The sequence below is a fragment of the Anastrepha ludens genome, chromosome 5, assembly GCF_028408465.1.
Source record: "Anastrepha ludens isolate Willacy chromosome 5, idAnaLude1.1, whole genome shotgun sequence".
NCBI classification, from domain to species: domain Eukaryota; kingdom Metazoa; phylum Arthropoda; class Insecta; order Diptera; family Tephritidae; genus Anastrepha; species Anastrepha ludens.
The window spans coordinates 24,866,698-24,887,282 of NC_071501.1; the positions used below are offsets into that span (position 1 = coordinate 24,866,698).

The 20,585-nt window shown below is 39.0% G+C and overlaps 1 protein-coding gene across 2 annotated transcripts in view; it reads left to right on the forward strand.

Moving 5' to 3' along the window:
* Positions 1-20,289, forward strand: part of LOC128864307 (myosin-G heavy chain) — a 55,377-nt gene extending 35,088 nt beyond the window's left edge. For both annotated transcript variants that reach the window (XM_054103909.1, XM_054103910.1), the window contains exons 4-8: positions 20-613; positions 683-1,390; positions 11,429-13,037; positions 13,196-13,347; positions 19,236-20,289. In XM_054103909.1, coding sequence (XP_053959884.1) covers positions 20-613; positions 683-1,390; positions 11,429-13,037; positions 13,196-13,347; positions 19,236-19,718 — 3,546 coding nt within the window. In that variant the 3' untranslated portion in view covers positions 19,719-20,289. The remainder of the gene's footprint in view (positions 1-19; positions 614-682; positions 1,391-11,428; positions 13,038-13,195; positions 13,348-19,235) is intronic.
* The last annotated feature ends 296 nt before the right edge of the window (positions 20,290-20,585 follow it).

Sequence of the window (20,585 nt, forward strand, 5' to 3'; positions counted from 1 at the left end):
CTGCTTGTTTTCGCATTAGTCACATTTGCACACCTACATCCATACATTGCCGCACAATTCAACCATATCCGCTGCCAGCGCTGCCACTTTGCCAACCGGCGCTGCTGCTGGCATCGTTTCCACACGCAACACTTCCATACCACACCCATTACCGTCGTCTATACAACACCAGCACCAACAACAGCACCAGCACCAACAGCAACAACACCATCAGCAGCAACAACAACAACAACATTCCTCGCACACACTTCCAATGCGCTCCGCTGGTGTTGGCTCGCATGTCCAACACTTAAGCCATAACTTGCCGCCCTTCGTACCGATCGCACCGAAGCAATTGACCGCCAGCCATGGCAGCGGTTACAGCAACACCGTCGCACCTTTCGGTTATAACTGTACAAATGTCGAACAGCGGAATGCCAATAATCATTTCTTGGGTGGTATGCAAGCGCATACCGGGGGTGGCGCCAATATCCACAGCATCAGCAACAACAATGCCACCCGTGCACACAAACAGCCCAGAGAGATTGAAGATTTGATTCATCTGCCTGGACCGTTGACCGAGGATGCTGTGATGCGCACGCTGCAGGCGCGCTTCAAAGCCAACTGCTACTTTGTAAGCAAACGAGGCTTCTTAAGCTTCTACATCCACATATTTTGTAAATTTCTGCTTTTCTCCTTCTAGACAACCGTTGGCCCCATATTGCTGGCTATCAATCCCTACCGTGATATTGGCAATCCTCTCACGTTGTCCTCCACACGTTCGTTACCATTAGCACCTCAGCTGCACCGCATCGTACAGGAAGCTGTACGCCAACAAACGGAGACCGGCTATCCGCAAGCTATTATACTCTCCGGCACTTCTGGCGCGGGTAAGACGCACTGCTCGATGTTGTTGCTGCGTCAACTGTTTGCTGTGGCCGGTGGCGGCCCGGAAACGGATGCTTTCAAGCATTTAGCTGCGGCGTTCACGGTGCTACGTTCTTTGGGTTCCGCCAAAACGACCACTAATCCGGAATCGAGCCGTATTGGCCAATTCATTGAGGTGCAGGTTACAGATGGCGCGCTCTACCGCACCAAGATTCATTGTTATTTTTTGGATCAAACGCGCGTCATACATCCGCTGCCGAAGGAGAAGAACTATCATATTTTCTATCAAATGCTGGCTGGTCTGAGCAGAGAGGAGCGCATCAAATTGAATTTGGAAGGTTATTCGCCAACGAATTTGCGCTATCTGCAAAGTGGTGACATTGCGCAGAATGAACAGGAGGATGCAACGCGCTTCCAGGCATGGAAGACATGTTTGGGTATTCTGGGCATACCGTTTTTGGATGTGGTGCGTGTGCTGGCAGCCGTGCTGCTGCTGGGCAATGTGCAATTTATAGATGGGCAGGTGAGTTCGGATAACAAAATGTTTTCATAATTAAAACAAAAAAAAAAATTTGCTATAGTTTGAATAAGAGTAAAATATGTGTGCAGTTACAACTTGCAAAAGTGGCGCAAAATTAATCATCCAGTTTCGTTTTTAAATAATTTTTTCCATACAAAATTACTGAACTTTACGTCCTCCATTGCTTGTTTGCTTACGTACTGCAGCTGTTCAGCTCTTAAGTGTCAAATATGATTGAAAATAATAAATCTTCCGTAGAGGGATTAATTTTGTCCCGTTTTGTTCAAGTAGTACCATTTTGGATGGACAACTGTGTCGATAGATACTTCTTTAAAACTTTTTTTTTGAGATAACATAATTTGTTTTTGTTTGATTGCCGATTTATTGTAAGCGATTTTTTTTTTGTGGGGACAACTAGCAAGTACAGCACTCAGACACAAATAAGCCCATTGTACTGCACTCGGATCCCCTCTTCATTTTCCATGAATCTACCCGATCTCCGAAAAAAATCTGAGTAGATTTTGTGGTGCCAAGGAGCCAAGGTGGTCGCTTCTTAACACATCCGTGCCAAAGACCTCAAACCTGACTAGCGAAGGCGGGGCAGACACACAGGAAGTTGTCCGCCGTCTCATCCTCCTCTCCGCAGGCTGGGCAGAGCGCAGTGTCTGAGATGCCTACCTTTTCCATGTGCTTCGCTCTTAGAAAGTGGACCGTCATCAGTCCAACCAGCTTTCAGCAGTCCCTTCTGCTTAATTACAGGAGGATTTTCGACAGTCGATCGGACATGATAGGTAACATCAGTTTAGTCCATCTGCAGCATCTCTCAGCCTGCCAAGCTCGCTTGTGGGTTGTAGTAACCCATTTGCTAACCGTGGCTTTGATGGCTGCAGAAGCGATTGGCAGTATGGGCTCTGGGTCAAAGAAGTTGGCCTCAGAGCCCATCTTTGCTAAGGAGCCAGAGGTCACGTTACCCACGATACCCACGTGTCCCGGGACCCATGTTAGCATCAGGCTATTATGTCTACCGACATAGTTCACCCTGGATTTACAGGACTCGACTACCCCTGATATGGTTGGGGGCCATGAGCACAACTTCCAAGAGCAAAGTGCAGTTTTGTCCCGCTGGATTCTATGTAGACCCCAGAGCCGGAGCTGTGCTCGGTCCTGGAGCCATCCGTGCAAATGCGAATACAGTGTTTGCCGGGCTCCTTTACAGAGTTTGACTACAATTGAGCCTCTGGCAGCATCACGCTGTATCTATTTTCAAGTACGACTCTTGATGGCATGGAGTAAGGGTTGACATTCTCTGCTTCCATAAGGCAGGGCGTTCACAGAGGAAATGGAAATTTGTTTCCTTTACTCCGGTTGTTTTCAACAACTGTAACGGTGAGTGTATGTTGTGAGCGACGCCCATTTTGGCTGCTTGTTTCCCGATAGACCAAAAGCCAGTTATCACTGCCGTGAGTCTGCAGGCATCCCTTCGCTTCATATTCATCAGTATTGACGTTTGTTTGTTGTTGTAGGCGGGTCAAAACGTTCTGCTAACTTTACATGTTGTCCAGTCTCTTCATCTGTACTCCGCGATTCGGAGATATTTTAAGGAAATTGCATTCTTGATTGCACCCAGTGATGTGGAATACCGATTCTGCAAGAATCATGACAGATCCCTCTCTTGCCAGTTCATCTGCTTTTTCGCTACTTTCAATGTTCCGATGCCTTGAGACCTAGATTAAGGTGACGTTATGGTTTTCACTCAAGGTGGTAAGGCTATTCCTACTTTGTTCACTAGTTTAGAGGTTGTTGTAGCCGTATCCAGTGCCTGGATTGCAACTTGTTATTCGAAAGAATAGCGATATTGCCCTTAAACGAGAAATTCGCGATTAGTAACCTGCAAGCTTCCCAATCTCCTTCCTTGTGATATTAGAAGCACGGACCTGTGTTGCAACAAGGTAATCCCAATCATCTGAAAGTGTTGTGAAGATATGCAGTTTGTGTGTGGTTAGCGCCAGCACAAAGTAAATCCTCAGTATTTGGTCATAAAAACTTATAGGAAAATATCTTTATATAAGTACAAGGCAAGGCCAAAATAAACAAGACTAGCGTCATAAAAAAGTTTTTGATAGCGCCTTCTTTTTAATGAGTTAGTGCGTTGGAAGTTGCATCCCTAGATGAATTCCAGTGAAAGGAGACGAAAAAAGACGAGAACTTCCTTTACAACATTGTGGCATTCGGTTCAGTCGAAGGGAAGTTATTGTGCCTAAAGTGTCAGTATGTTTGTGTCATCGGTACAAGAATGAGTTTCGAACCGAGAGCTAATATCAAATTATGTTTTAAAACATTTGAATTGATGAACAAAGTTTATGGCGAAGATTGTCTATCTCATGCTAGAGTTCATGAATGGCTTAGACGTTTCAGAGATGGTTGTGAGGACATAAATGACGGGGAACATACGGGCCGCCTAAAATCAGTAATCACCGAAAACTCCATTAAAATTGTTCGTAAATTTATCAGAAATGAACCGAAATCATCGTTGAAATTCCTGGAATCGGAGTTGAATATCTCCAAAACATCAATGTATCGCTTTTTAACTGATCATTTGGTCTTACGAAAGGTCTGTGCACGTTTCATTTCGCACAAGCTAACTGAGGACCAAAAATTGCTTAGAATTCAACATTCGAAAGACCCCATTAAGGAGACGAAAAAAGACGAGAACTTCCTTTACAACATTGTAACTGGTGATGAAACGTGGTGTTTCCAGCATGAACCTGAAACCAAGCGTCAAAGTTCCGAATGGTAGGCCCCAGACTAGACACCACCCAAAAAATCGCGTCTGGAGAAGTCAAAAATCAAGTCGATGCTCATTTGTTTTTACGATTCCAAGGGAATTGTCCACAAGGAGTTCCTGCCAATTGGCCAAACCGTCAATGCAATTTTCTATCTTGCCGTTTTGAAGCGTTTGTTGCATGGCATTCGTCGAATTCGCCCTCAATACCGCGAAGAAGGAAGCTGGCGCTTATTACATGATACTGCACCATCTCATTGATCCACTCCGGTGACTGATTTTTTGACTAGAAATCGCATTTTAACCATCAATCACTCACCGTATTCGCCTGATGTGGCTCCTTGCGACTTCTATCTATTCAGAAAATTGCATTTAGCCTGGAAAGGAAAACGTTTTGCGTCCGTAGAGGTTATCCAAAAGGCTTGGTCGATGACCTAAAACACTCTTTCTTTAGCTTTTAGATCGAGCATAACGGTATTTCGGGGCCAAAGGGGAATATATTGTATAAATAAACTCGAAGTTATCAGCACAAAGGTCCTGTCGTTTCTATTTTAGCTCAGTCTTGTTTATTTTGGACTTCACCTTGTGCGTGATGGTCATTAAAATGATTTTCAATGACTTTTTGTATTCGATTTAGCATAGAATTGATAATCCTACGGGAGTGACCATCTGGGGAGTGAAATACCATAGTTCTTTAATTTTTTGCCATACATTTTTCTTATTTTTTAATGTTTCCTTCCGGATTCGCTTTTAAAAATCTCGCTAAATGTTTCCAAAAGAGTTTAGATTGGGTGATTGGCTTGGTCAATTCATAATTTTAAAATTATTTTGTAAAAACCGTTCGACGTACTAGCATTGAGGAGTGTCTTGGGTCCTTATCATGCAAAAGAAGCCACCGAAGCGGCATATTCTTCTCAGCAAATGGTAGCATCACTTCTTGAAGTGGCTCCTTGAAAATGAATTTGTCCATTTTAATGGTTATGCGGTGAGTAAGTCCTATTCCATTATCAAAAGATGCATCTCCAAATCATTACGTTGCCGCCACCTTGCTTAATGTTTTTGTGAACTTCTGTAAAAATCTTGCCCTGTAGGACATCTGACATTTCGCCCAGCGTCATTTCTAAATGAATTTACAAAACTTTTGCTCTTCCATAAATTCGTTTGTGTCAACAGAGGCACTTTATGAGCTGTTCTGCCTCGTAGGTGCATGTTGTAAAATCGACGCCGCACAGTTCTCGGCCTTTGATGACTTGAAAGTATCCCTCTTGGCAAGAGTCACAATTAAATGATCAGTTCTGTGGTTTTTTTGCGCTTAAGGGCATTTACAACAAAATTTTTGTACCGTCCAAGTGACTCGGCGATAATTTTTACGATTTTGTTTATATTTTATTTTGAAGATTGACGATAAGCCTCCGCTCCCCAACTCACAGTGCGGCCGATTCCCGAAAAGCTGGCCAAAACTCAAAAAATTAAGTAATTGATTCAAAATTTCTTACTCGGGGGTTGTCGGGGTCGCTGATTACGAATTTGATCTTAAAATTTTGAAAATCCATCCCCTTCCACCCCTATTGGCCACCCCCCCACGTGAAATAGCGTATATTCTAGAACATAATCAAGATTCATGTAAATGTATATGTTTTCGGGGTCGCAAGGTAGCAAGTGGTAGCAGCTGAATCTTGTTTTATTCAGTAACCATTACTTTTTTGAGTAGCCTTTAATAGGTTTCAAAGCAGCATATGACGGCGTTGTATTACTATACAGTTTGAAAATTCAAATTTTATAAAAAAATTGCAAAAAATGTATCTACGTATTGCTGCAGCTAAAAATTTTGTGTCGAGGTATTGATATGTACTAAAGATTTCTCGTATTTTACTAACCTTCCGAAGATGATTCCATTTGGTTTTGTTCAATTTACTCCATTACAAAATCTTTCAAATGTGTACAACTTTCACTATTCATCGACAGTAATACGATGCTCAAACGAAGGTCACGTTGCGACTGAAAATACAGAGGATACTTAGGGTACAGGACGTTGCTATGAACGGTTTTCACTACTCAAGGCATTACTGTAGCCAACCCAAAGACAAAAAAACTCTATCTAGAAACTTTTTTTTTCGACTTTTTGGCCAGCTTTTTGGGAATCGGCCGCACTGTGCAACTGTGCAATTCCACGCACGACTCATCAGAAATTCATATTAATTCTCTGGCTCCACCACAAAATATGTGCATACATACATATGTAAATAAAGTTCAGTTGGGACAGGGTGAACTTATGAAATGCTGATATTTTCTCCGAGTTCCTTTTTTAGTTAATTTTTCATTTCACAGATGACTATGCTCAATCTCTTTTTAGCTAAAAGCTGGTTTTATTTTAATTTTTGTTATTTTATTGCCCACTATCGATTAAAATTTAGTTTACATGACATACGATTATAACTACATTTGTATCTGCGAATTTTAAAAATAGTATGTTAACGAAAATATAGTTCATTGGCACTTGTGACATCCTGTGTTTACTCTATTTTTAGTCAAAGTGCGCTAGTAGGTTTGTGTCTGTGCTATTTTGTATTAGGAGCTCATTACAGTTATGCACATAATTTATTTATTGGTTGTGGTGCAGCGCGAAAGCGTTCCGTCAATTGATGTATTTTCGGGAGTTCAAATCCCGTTGGTTAAATGGTCTACCAGTTTTTCTCGTTATGATGTGTTTATTTGGGTAATTTACGCCTGAATGCGATTTTGACTCGCGTATGTTGCGAATTTTCATGACTGAACGAGAAAAATAACAAAATAGCTTTTTCCGGATTAATTTATTTACTTTGTTGCTGTATTGTACAGTAATTGGTTTAATTTAATTTAATACAATAAGTACATTTACATTTTTTGTTATCAGACAGCAGATGGCCCATGCTGCTAGTGCTGCTGCCTCCTTATATTTGTATAACTTGTTATTATACAAATTTAATAATAATATTAATAATTAATTTAATACTTAATTTGGCTCCGACTGGACTTATTTTTTTTTTTATTTTATTAATTTTATTTATTACTAGCTTTAACCGGCGACCCCGCTCGCGTAGGAGTAGTTTTGAGGGATTTAGGATGTGTATACAAAAGAATTACAAGCAATAATTTCATAGAAAATATTTTTTTATTAATAACCATAATATTACAATACCCGGTATCCAGGCATATCAACCCTCGTTGAATAAAATCAAAACAACCAATCAGAAAAATATCAAGCAAAATTATTTTTATTAATTTTCTATCTCAAACCGTTTTTTAACTTTGCATTTTGGTCATAGTTGAACAGCTTATGCGGATTATGAAGGCCAGAGTGTGCTATAGATAGTGGGAAATAGGAAAAACTAAGATTTTTTAGATTAAATTTAAGCAAATATTCGATTATTAGTGACGAGTGAGAGTGGTGGCGCCGCCGGGGGGCTGTGGGAAGGGAGTTCCATCATAAAAATATGCCTATAACCTTCATTGGGTGAAAATATGAATATATAAGAATTTTTACGTCATTTGGTGTTGTCGTTGCGTAGTGATGAGCGGACAACGTACAAACATTCACCTTTATAGTATAGAAGATTATTTTATTTTAATTTATTTTATTACACTTGAGTTACCCCGTGCCAAGTGATTAAAGTAATTGGACACAGTCGTTAATTTTTTTAAAAACTGTTTTATTTGTAGGATTGAGTACAATAAAAAGTAAACTGTAAAAATTTTGAATAAAATTTAAACAATTTGAAATTTATTCAGTGCTAAAAATTTCGGTATAGAGTTTTTAAAGTGGAATCTCCTCATGGGTTTCTTTGAACATTTTTATAAAAATTTTCCTTTTATATTTTAGGGTAAAATTTATTTTTAAAAACATTTTTTTTCAATTTCTTTTTCATTCTTTTGCGATAAAATATTTATACTTAAAAAAATTGTTTAGGGAAAAATCAAGAAGACTTTTTTTTAGCAAATTTTAGAGAAAATTTTAGGAAGAAGTTTTTTTAGGAAATTTTAGAGAAAAAATGTTATATATTTTCTCATTGCAAATTTTTTTTAAGTGTTTTTCTTTTCAATTTTTAAAGAAAATATAATTAATTTTTTAGAATAAAATATACTTTTTAAAATTACTTTTTTTTATTTTTTTCGGAAAAATATTTACTATTACAAAGAATTGTTTAGGGAAAATTAAGAAACCATTTTTTAGGAAATTTTAACAAAAATCACTCCAAAATTTTGTTTCATTTTTTGAAGAAAATGTACTTAAAAAATTTTTTTTTAAATTTTTAGGATAAAATATATTTTTTAACTGTTTTTTCAATTTTTTACTATAAATATACTTTAAAAAAATTGTTTAGGAAAAAAATGTAAAGGAAAAAATTGTTTTTATTGCAATTTTTTTTTTAAGTTTTATTTTGTCATTTTTTCAGAACCCATAAAGTTTCTAATCTTTTTAGGGTAAAATATACTTTTATATGCATTTTCTTTTAATTTTTTAGAATGAAATACACGTTTTAAAAATACTTTTTTTTCAGTTTTATACGAAAATTAGGTAAAGATTATTTTAGGAAAAGTTTTTTTTTTAACCAAAAACTCTTTTTCATGCAAATTGTTTCAAAAAAAGCCTTTTTGTCATTTTTGAAGAAAATTTTAAATATTTTATGGTCAAATATTATTTTTTAAAATATTGACTTTGCTTTTATTTTTAACGATAAAATATTTATATTTAAAAAATCGTTTAGGAAAAAGGTTTTTTTAGGAAAAACAAATAGTTTTCACTGCAAAATTTTTTTTTGTCATTTCTAAAGAGCACAGAAACTTTTTAATTTTTTAGGTAAAATATACTTTTAAAAAATTGTATATTTTTAATTTTTTGGAATAAAATATATTTTTTAAAAATACTTTTTTTTAATTTTTTAAGACGGAAAAAGTGATTTTTAGGAAAAGTTATTTTTAGGAAAAAACAACAATACTTTTCATTGAAATTTTTTTAAAAAGTCTTTTATAAAAGCCTTTTTCTCATTTTTGAAGAAAATGTTTAAGGATAAAATATTAAAAATAAATATAAAATAAAATATTCTTTTTAAAAATACTTTTTTCAATTTTTTATAATAAAATAATTATACTAAAAAACACTTTATAGGAAAGATGTGTTTTTTTAGGGGAAAAATGTTTGTAATTGAAATTAAAAAAAATTTTTTTTTGTCATTTGGAAGAACACGCAAACTTTTTAATTTTTTAGCATTTTTCTAATAGCGGTCGCCCCTCGGCAGGCAATAGCATACCTCCGAGTGTATATCTGCCCTGAAAAAGCTCCTCATAAAAATATCTGCCGTTCGGAGTCGGCTTGAAACTATAGGTCCCTCCATGGAAAGAACATCAAGACGCACACCACAAATATGAGGAGGGGCTGGGCCAAACACCCAGAAAGGGTGTACGCGCCAATTATATATATAGTATATATATACTTACAAAAAAATAGTTCTACGATAAAATATTTATACTTAAAAAAATATTTAGGAAAAAATTTAGAAAAAAAGTGCTTTTAGGAAGAAAAAAGTAATTTTTTTATTGCAAATTATTTAGAAAAGTTTTTATTGGAAATTTTTGGAAAAAAGTGGAAAAACACACATAAAATTCTTAATTTTTTAGGATAAAATTTACTTTTAAAAACCTTTTTTTTTAATTTTTTCGCACATGCTTTTTAAAAATAATTTTTTTCAAGTTTTACGATAAAATATTTATGCAACAAAAAATTTTTTTATGAAAAATTTTAGAAAAAAGTTTAGGATTTTTAGGATTTCTAAGTTTTAAAAAAGTTGTACTTGTCATTTTTGAAAAACACACAAAATTTTAAATTTTTAAGGGTAAAATATACGTTTTAAAAATGCTTTTTGTAAATTTTTTACAATAAAATATTTATAAGTATAAAAATGTTTTTTGGAAAAATTTAGCAAATAAAACATTTCTTCATTGAAAATGTTTTAAGAAAGTATTTTTGTCATTTTCGAAAAACATACAAAATTGTTAAACTTTTTGGGCTAAAATGTACTTACTCAATTTTTTTTTTATTTTTTTACGATATAAGATATATATATTACTATTTGAAATTACGATAAGATATTTATAAGTACAAAATTATTTTTGGAAAAATTTAGGGGAAAAAAGTTTTTTTTCACTCCAAATATTTTTAAAAAAGTTTATTTTGTCATATTTGAAAAACACACAAAATGTTTAATATTTTAGGGAAAAATATGCTTTTAAACACATTTTTTTTTTAATTTTTTAGAATGACATATACTTTTAAAAATTTTTCTTCCCCCCAGCGGTGCAGGGGTTAGAATATGCCCGAGGTAAGGTATGCCTGTCGTAAAAGGCGACTAAATCTAGGTTTACCAGTGCCTGAGTAGTATGGGTGCTCAACTGGCAGTGATTTCGGGTACGATGTCTTACCGGAGACCATAACTCGGTACCACGGGGAACAGGAGCCCTCAGAGTTCGCTCTTACCTGTTCTTGGGAACGGCCCTTCGGGGAGGTTTTCGTGGTGGCTGTTGTTGAGGCCTAAAGCGCGGGTAGAGCCTTTTGGCTCGATGTAGAGTTGCATTGTAACCAGGTGCCGGGACCTTCAGAACGGCAGAGGGTTAGATAGACCTCGAAGCCTACCAAGGTGGTTAGTGTGTCTATGCCACACTACCAATTGGTACCTTAAATGCTTTTTGCATTTTGGGGCGCTGATCACCGCATTGTTTTGATCCGTGTGCCTTTGGGTACCGCGGGTTTAAGCTATCACCAACAGGTACTCACGTAAAAAAAAAAAAAAAAAATTTCAATTTCTAACGATAAAATATTTATACTTAGAAACATTCGTTTTTATAAAAAAATTAAAGAAAAAATTTTTTTTTTAGAAAAACTAAATATTTTTTTTTTGGAAATTTTTTTTTTTAAGTTTTTGTTTTTGTATTTTGTAAAAAAAACGCCACTCAAACTCAGTTTTTTACTTATTTTTTTATTGAAAGCTAAGACTACGCTCAGTAATCCCTGCTGGTTTCATAATGGATCCCATAACTTTCCGAGTACCATTCAAATATGTACCGCAAGCTACTGCAATGCTGCTCCTTTTTGTTTTATTTTAATTTACTTTTCGCTCTTCTATGTTTATTTTCATTTTATATCATTCCTTATTTATTTATTCTATTTTGCATTTTATTTTATTTTGACTATTCATTTATTTCACTATTTTCATCTTTTTGCATAGAGCCTCGAAGTGGACGTAAAAGGCGAATCAGAACTGAACTCCGTCGCAAGTCTCCTGGGCGTACCGCCGGCTGCGCTATTCCGCGGCCTCACCACTCGCACGCACAATGCGCACGGCCATTTGGTGAAATCGGTCTGTGACGCCAATATGTCCAACATGACACGCGACTGTCTGGCCAAAGCGTTGTACTGCCGCACCGTGGCCACCATTGTACGCCGCGCCAATAGCCTCAAACGCTTGGGCTCAACACTGGGCACACTCAGCTCCGATTCAAATGAGTCCGTACACAATCAGGCGGACGTCGCATCGCAACACGCCTCCACTATAGGCGGAAACGCCGGTTCCAAATCGATGGCTGCACTAAATAACGCGGTACGTCATGCCACCGACGGTTTTATTGGCATATTGGATATGTTTGGCTTTGAGGAGCCATCACACGCACAACTCGAGCACCTCTGCATTAATCTGTGCGCCGAAACGATGCAACACTTCTACAATACACACATTTTCAAATCCTCGGTGGAGTCGTGCCGTGATGAGGGTATTATCTGCGACACCGAAGTCGACTATGTGGACAATGTGCCTTGCATCGATCTAATATCCTCATTGCGCACTGGACTGCTTAGCATGTTGGATGCCGAATGCTCGATACGCGGCACGGCTGAGAGTTATGTGGCCAAGATCAAAGTGCAGCATCGCAACTCAACGCGTTTAGAGACCAAACACTCGAGCGATCCATACGATCCGCGCATGTTCTTGATACGCCATTTTGCCGGACGTGTTGAATATGACACCACCGATTTTCTAGACACGAATCGTGATGTGGTGCGTGACGATTTGATCGCCGTTTTCTATAAGCATACCTGCAACTTTGGCTTTGCCACACATCTCTTCGGCACCGAGCTGAAAGCTTTGTACGCTTTGCAAACTGTGCCGCGTGGTCTCAGCTATCGCATCTCGCCTACATCACACACGGATTTCTTGAATGGCATGGATGAGCCCATATCCACGCTCACACAAGACTTCCATACGCGTCTGGATAATCTGTTGCGCACGCTGGTGCATGCACGTCCACACTTTGTACGCTGCATACGCAGCAACGCCAACGATACGGCTGGCAGCTTTGAACGAAAAATGGTGGTTAAACAGATACGCTCGCTACAGGTGCTCGAGACGGTCAATCTGATGGCTTCTGGTTTTCCGCATCGCATGCGTTTCAAGCAATTCAATGCGCGCTATGTGGCCATGTTGGCACCATTTCGCATGCACCGACGTAGCGAAGATAAAGCAATGGAGAATTGCACTCACATCTTAGAGTATGCCATGGAAAATCCGCCTATATTGGACGGTTCGGTAACTTTGGCTTGGGCGCCTGGCAAGCGGCACGTGTTCATCAGCGAGGGTATGCGTCAGCATTTGGAACACCTGCGTGCGGACATACGCACAAAGAGTGCCACACTCATACAGGCCACCTGGCGTGGCTGGCAGTGGCGCAAGAAGATGGTCAGCGTGAAGCGCACGCGGGGCAGTAGTGGCATTATGACTAAGTTGCCAGCTGCAACTGCAACGAAACTGACGAAATTGCTGCCCAACAGCGGCGCGAATTCGCGTAAGTACTGGCGGCGCGCTTGAGTAATGTAGTGAAGCAGTGCGCTGTTGCGTGGCAAATGCAATAATCAAATTGAAATTATTTTTTCTCTTCTCTTCTCTTTTATCATCTTTTTTTCTTTTATTGTTTTTTTTCTGCTCGCCTTTGCATGTGTGCAGTGCCACGCTTGTCGGCTAAATCCACAAATCTCATGGGCACCGTGACGCGTCCACGGCCACAACCAATCGCCGGCACACCACCGCCAGATCCAAATGAGAAATGTGACACAAAGATAATCCAGCAAACTTGTAGTCTATTCGGATTAGATTTGGTGAGTACAGCTTTCCCATTTCAGTCTTTTTCTTCTTACTTGCCGCTTTTCATTCCATAATTAAACTTTTTCCTCCTATTTCTTTTTTCTATGCGTCTTAATACATACTTACATAAGCCACACATACGTAACTTGAAAGCAGTGCTACCGTTTTTGAGATTTTCCTATCAACATTTTGACGACTTTTATCTCTTTGTTGGTTGCTGGTTAGAATAAGGCGTAGATTTTGGCGACAACAAGAAAAAAATACATACAAAAAATTTGTTTATGTCAGCAGAGCAGTTTTTTTTAATTGACGAGAGGGAAGTATCGAAAGCCTTCCCTGTCAGCCGAACTAAAGCTTCTACCGTCAGTGTACTCATCCCCTCCTGATACCTCTTATTCCTCTTGATGGGCGCGATAAGCGCGTAAGTGATTTTTTACGAGTCTAACAAAGCGCTTCAATCGTTTCTTTCTCGTGCTAACCGGCGCTATTTGTAAACACCAACTGAAGCTAAGTCCCTCTCAAGCTGATCTTTCCAACATAGAAGAGGATTTCCTCTTCCTCTGCTATTACCAGCTGGTAGCGCGAATCTAATATTTTCAGAGCTGGAGTTTTTGTATCCATTCGGACGACATGACCCATCCAGCGTAGTCTCTGGATCTTTATTCGCTGCGCTATGTCTATGTCGTCGTAAAGTTCATACAGCTTATCGTTCCATCGTCTGCGATACTTCCGGTATTACCGTTAAATAAATCACCGGAAGGCGGTTGAGATTTGTTACTGTTACGGCTTTTTAAGTGGCGGGTCCCAAACCCAGCGCACAACCAGCTATCCTGGAATGCTTCGCCTTCTCAAGTTAGTTCACTCCCGAGCGGGTGTTCGGAAGCTACTCAGAGGATACGGGGGTAATCGCGGACGTTGTGAGCTGATTGATCCATATGCAGAAGAATCCTCCTGGCCACTCCCAAGTGAATGGCGATCAGTAACTTTTTTACCACTTGCGTGGACTTCTACACATGGAACCATCCTCCTTAACAACCGCGTTAGTTCTGCCTTCTCCAAACTGGATAAAGAGGCAAAGCGAATGGGTCTAGTGGTGATCGAGAACAAAACGAAGTACCTCCTGTCTTCAAACAAACAGTCGACGCACTCGCGTATCGGCACCCACGTCACTGTTGACAGTTATAATTTCGAGGTTCTAAAAGACTTCGTTTATTTAGGAACCAGCATTAACACCGATAACAATGTCAGCCTTGAAATCCGACGTAGAATCTCTCTTGCCAACAAGTCCTACTTTGGACTAAGTAGGCAACTGAGCAGTAAAGTCCTCTCTCGACGAACAAAACTAACACTCTACAAGGCTCTCATCATGCCCGTCCTAACGTATGGCGTAGAAGCGTGGGCGATGACAACATCCGATGAAGCGACGCTTGGAGTGTTCGAGAGAAAGATTCTGCGTAAGATTTTTGTACCTTTGCACGTTGACAACGGCGAATATCGCAGCCGATGGAACGATGAGCTGTATGAGCTTTACGACGACATAGACATAGCGCAGCGAATAAAGATCCAGCGGCTGGGATTAGCTGGGTCATGTCGTCCGAATGGATACAAACGCTCCGGCTCTGAAAGTATTCGATGCGGTACCAGCTGGTGGTAGCAGAGGAAGAGGAAGGCCTCCTGTGCGGTAGAAAGATCAGGTGGAGAAGGACTTGGATTCACTTGGTGTGACCAATTAATACCGGTTAGCACGAGAAAGAAACGACTGGCGCGCTTTGTTAAACTCGGCCAAAATCGCGTAAGCGGTTATAGCGCCAATTAAGATGAAGAAGAAGGCGGTTGAGCACTAGACTCTACGTCAGTTACGCTTCGCACGAGGTCCGTCAAAAGTTGCATGGAGTTTAATCCTCCCACAGTTTTTTTTATTTCCGAAGGAAACTACCACAGTTGGGCCTGTCCACCCATCCCACTATGATTGTCTCATGTCGACTTAAGAGCCCGTTTCTTTATCCGTCTGGTACTATCGGATCTTCTGATGTAGCTAAATCACCTCTGATAGTCGTAAATCGTGGGCGTACAAAGAAGGCATGCCTCGCATCTTTCTCTTCATTACATCCTGGTCGTAAAGGCGACCCACCTACCCTAAAGCGATGTATCCGAAGAAGTTGGTGCGTAACTACCATTTGGAAGTGCATAGGTTCGAACATTCGTGCATGAAACACGAAACGAAAAAGATTTTTCTAATAGCGATCGTCCCTAGGTAGTCGCAAACCTCCGTGTGTATTTCTTCCATGTAGCAACTATGACTTTCCAAGAATTCTGCTAGCTGAAAATTAAGCTCCCCATAGCTTCGATTTAACTATTGTTGATCGATGTTTGGGATTAGCGTATAGGTCTATCTTCCTGTTGTACCGTTTTTCCAAAGCTCCTGCCTCTTTAGTAAGGATGTAGCCCTCTCGTTTTCTAGCATTGCTGATATGTTAGTGTGACCCTGCTCTTTTTGAATGTACTCTCTTACTCTTTCTTCCGCGTCATACCTGCGATCAACATAGCGGCTTCGTCCGAGGTGGTTTTGCTTGCTCTTCGTCTGTCAGTACAGCATCTGTCGAACGATATGTAAACAATAGGCGAGCAAGGAAAAATAATATAAACTCAAACTTCGGTTAGCTGTTAAAACGAATGTATAGAGTGTGTGTTGAAAATTTACATTTATTTGTATTTTTTTTTTGCTATTAGAAGAAGTAATTTTTTTTATATAATTCCATTAAACATCCGGCATGAGCTGCTCTGCCATTGAAGCAAAGTATACTTGACACATGAGAACTATGAAGAATTTAGTTAGAAATGCATCGGTTGTGATTTCTTCCGGTTAAGATTTCATTTGATACAATAACATATTTTGGGTCTAAAGCTGTAAATACTATTGAGAAGATGGTCACAATTTTCTTGCGAATATTGACCTTCAGAGAGTCGAGTGTTTGAGGTTTATTAATATACATCTTTCCCTTTAAGTAGCCCTACAGGAAAAAAGTTGGCGTTGCCAAATCGAGCGCGCGAGGAGGCCAGTCGAAATCGCTATTCTTCGCAATGAGCTGACGAGGAAGTTAAGTTTGGAGTAAGTTCTACCAACTGATGGTGGCAAAAATTATGTGCCCATGGACCGATATCGGTCACCGTTGACAGTCGGTGCTAATTGTGCTCGTTTCAAAATTTATTTATCTTGAAAGGGATATATTCATTGAACCTTATGGCTCGGGACTCTTAATAAATGTTGTGCATTACATTGGCTCGGCAAATTAAATGATGAACAAAAGGACAACTTGCATACTTGCACTCGGGAAGAAAATTAAGCGGAAGTCCGGATTAATGATTGGCGATTGACGCTTACTCTGGTTGAATGACCAGTTGCACGGTCTAGCAATTTAGATACCCTACTAGAAAATTGTTCAGCACGGAAATCTATGATTCGGAATGCATTGTTTTTTCAACAAAATTCAACAGATACTTCCCTAGACGATGGAAATTTATCGAAAAAAAAATTGAAATTTGAATAGGTCGAGGCATAGAGCACCAAGAGATTTGGTGGCTCCTAAAACACTTAGGCTAAAAAGCCCATTGTATTCAGAGCTCTGGAAAAAGGGTAGATGGCTAAGGGGAAAGGAAAAAAGTATCAGAGAAAGAGATAAGATATAATAGAGACAGAGACAAAGGAAGTTAGTCTTGTGAGAATTTTCCAGATTCTTTGGCAAATCTGTACATATCCTACAAATACTCCAGTTTTAGAGAACGAATATTACTCATTCTCACGTCATCGGAACCCAAAACTCGTAGCCTTGCTCCAGCAAATGCGGCATACTCACAGAGAAAATGCTCAGTGCTATCCGCCTCCTCCAAGCAAGACAGGCACATTGGGTCCTCAATGATTCCAATAGTGGTCATATGTTGACCCCATGGGTTCTGTCCTGTAATAATACCGACCATCAACCGAACGTCTTTCCTTCCAAGTTTAAAAAATAAATCGAAAGTTTTCTATTCGGGCTTGTCAGAAAACACTTTGCAGTTCTGTAGCGTTCTAGACCGCACCGTCGCTCTTTATGTAAATTGCATACATAATCGCTGATCCAGTTCATGATTCCTGCGCAACTGCTTCCTATTATTGGCTCTGGTCCCAGTGAGGGAACCGCTGATCCGCGGTTGCCCAATTCATCGGCAATTTCGTTTCCCTGAACATCGGAGTGTCCAGGAACCCATATAAGTACAAGCCTGTTCTGTCTTACGACAGAATTAAGCTTCTTCTTACGTTCTTGAACAATCTTTGAGGTTTGCTTCGCGTTCTCCAGGTCCTTCAGTGCAGTCTGACTGTCACTGAAAACTCCAATCTGTTTCCCGCTCCATCTTCTCTCCATTATCCATTCGGCATTATCCAGATGGCAAAAACTTCCGTTTAGAAAACAGTTGCCATTTCCCCCATAGCATAGTGATACTTATTACTATCGTTTAAGTACCATCCGGCTCCAGACCCTATTTCATTCTTGAACTCATCGGAAAGAAAATATCCGTCAAACCTCCCTGAATGCCTTCTGGATTGCTCCATTGCTCACGCAATAGAAGTCTGACATCAAATTTCCTTCCAAATGAAGCTATGAGTATCAGGTCGTCTTTAGGTGCCAAAAACAGTGGATACTGCTCAGATAGCAACTTAAAGATATCTCTGTGTCCCGAAGTTCCGTCCTCATACCAGAAACCATATTTATTGCTTATTGCTTTCTGTTGTATCTTAAGATCCAAGAGAAGCAAATCAAGCATAGCATTTAGAGCTTCACCGGAGGTTGTACTCATGGCACCCGTAATGCATAAACATAGACTTCTTTGCAGCCTGTATAGCTCCCGGAGTGTGGACTTAACCATGCTCCGTCGCCACCAGACCACAGAGGCGTCAGTGATGATTGGCCTGATAAGTTCTGTGTATATCCGTAAGACCACAGCAGGTTTCAAACCCGAGGTTTTACCAAAGGCTCTGCGGTATTGCTGAAAATCCTCAATGCGCGATTCACCTTCAGTGAAACGTGTGTCTCCCAAGTCAGCTTCTTATCCAAGATTACTCTTAGATATTTAACTTCATCGGAATGACCAAGTGTCACACCTTTCAGTGTTGGAAGATTAAGTCCATCCATAGTGTAGTAGTAGAGCAAATCCGCAGAGCAGCTAGGCGATCACAGCACACGTCAACTTTTTTGCTTTTTGCCCCGCCCACTCATCTGCCTAAACATTTAAGGTTCAAGGGCAGTAGCGTATAAAATTTGTCAGGATACTAAAACTCAATTTTTCAAATCAAAGTATTCTTTTATATTTAAATTGAAACTAAACTTATCAAATAACCATTTTTGTTGGCATTGTTTGGCTTTCAAAGAATTCATTCCGCTTTCTGTACACGTTGACCCCTGCACTAAGCACGTTTGTGTGCCTTTTCCACTTTCTTCAACTAAAACTAATTTTATTTTTTACTTTTTGCTTTTAATTTGCTGCATGTTTCCCACTAACTCCCCCTTACCAACCCGCTTCCTACTAATCGACTGTCCTCGACGTCCCACATCACTTGCTTTCATTTATCCATTCATTGATTCCCATTATGAGCGGCAATAAATTTGTTTTCCTCCGCACTGGACATACTTCATAATTCATTGTTTGTCAAATGCCTTTCAATTGAATTCTTTTCTTATCTCTATGCCGCCTTTGTGCGCCGCTGCCATGACATGTTCTCCTGCCTAATGCCGTTATGCTGATGTTGTTGACGCTGACAACGATGACGTCGATGCTGATGTGCACCAACAATTACCACCAACAACACAACTTTACACACTCTACACACTCGCACCATTTGTTCCTTGTGTTTGTGCTGTATCTGTAGGAACGTCCGCCACCAGTACCACCATCGCGTGCCTACACCATCGCTGGCAATTTGAAGCTCAGCTATCCGCAGAGTCGCATCATGAAAATGACTTTTCCCGAGGATCCACCCATCGTTAATCCGGCCGAACAATTGCAACAACAATTGAAAAAGGGTGAAGCCGTTAGCGTGGTGGGGGCTTCGACATGTCGCGGACACTTGATTGTCGAGCACAAAGGTCAGAGTTACCACGTACCGTTTCAGTATATGGAGTTGTTGCGTCCTGCTGCTGCTGCCGGCGTGAGCAATAATCCAAATAATGCTGCAAGTGTCAACAGCAACACCAATAACAGCAACAACATCGCTAATAAGAACAGTAGCAGCAGTACAGGCAATTTGGCCAACAATTGCAATGGCAACAACAATGTTGGTGTAAACAATGGGAACAACGGCAGTACAAGCAACAACAATGCCAATAACACTTCGGCAGCTGTAAACATTTGAGGAGACCAAGCGGAGGGGAAGCGGGGAGAATAACTTCGCTGCCTAATTGAGGAGTGCGAGAGGTGTGCGCGACTGCAACCACAAATACAAATCACAACAGCTTCCGATGCAGAAGATTTTCGCTATATGCGCGAGCAAACATTTCCGTTGGAAAGCACTGGGGAAACGATGTTGGGATTTTGTTTCTTTTTCTCACAAAGACTGTAAATAGTAACTATTATAAATTCGACTAGCCGTGAACTTGCATACGTAGGGATTGTTTTCAAAACAGACAGAAACAAAGGGAGGGGTAACAATAGCATAACAATTAAATAATATAACTGCTAATATAAAAAAAATAAAAATAAATAAAAAATTGAAGACAAAATATAAAAAAATGTAAAAAAATGGAATAAAGTAGTATTAAATAAAATAAGGTAAAATAATATAATATAAAAATAAAATTTAAAAAAGTAATAAAATAGATTAAAATAAGATATAATTATATAAAAAATACAAATAAAAAAGGAAAAAAATATAAAATAATAAAATATAATTTGAAAGCTAAAATCAAATGCAATATAACAAAATAAAAGAAGTAAAATTAAGTAAAAGTACGTAAAATAATACAAAATAACGAAATTGAAAAAAAATGTCAATAAAATATAATAAAAAATTAAACTTAAAAGCAATGAAATAAAATTTAATACAAAAAATAAATAAGAAAATAAAATAAAAAAATTAATTAAAGCAAAACAGATATTAATACGAAATAAAATTAAATTAAACAAAATTAAATTTAATTAATTGAATGAAATAACGTAAAATAAAATAAAACAGAATGACATAATTATACAATAATAACATAAAGTATAACGAAATTAAGTA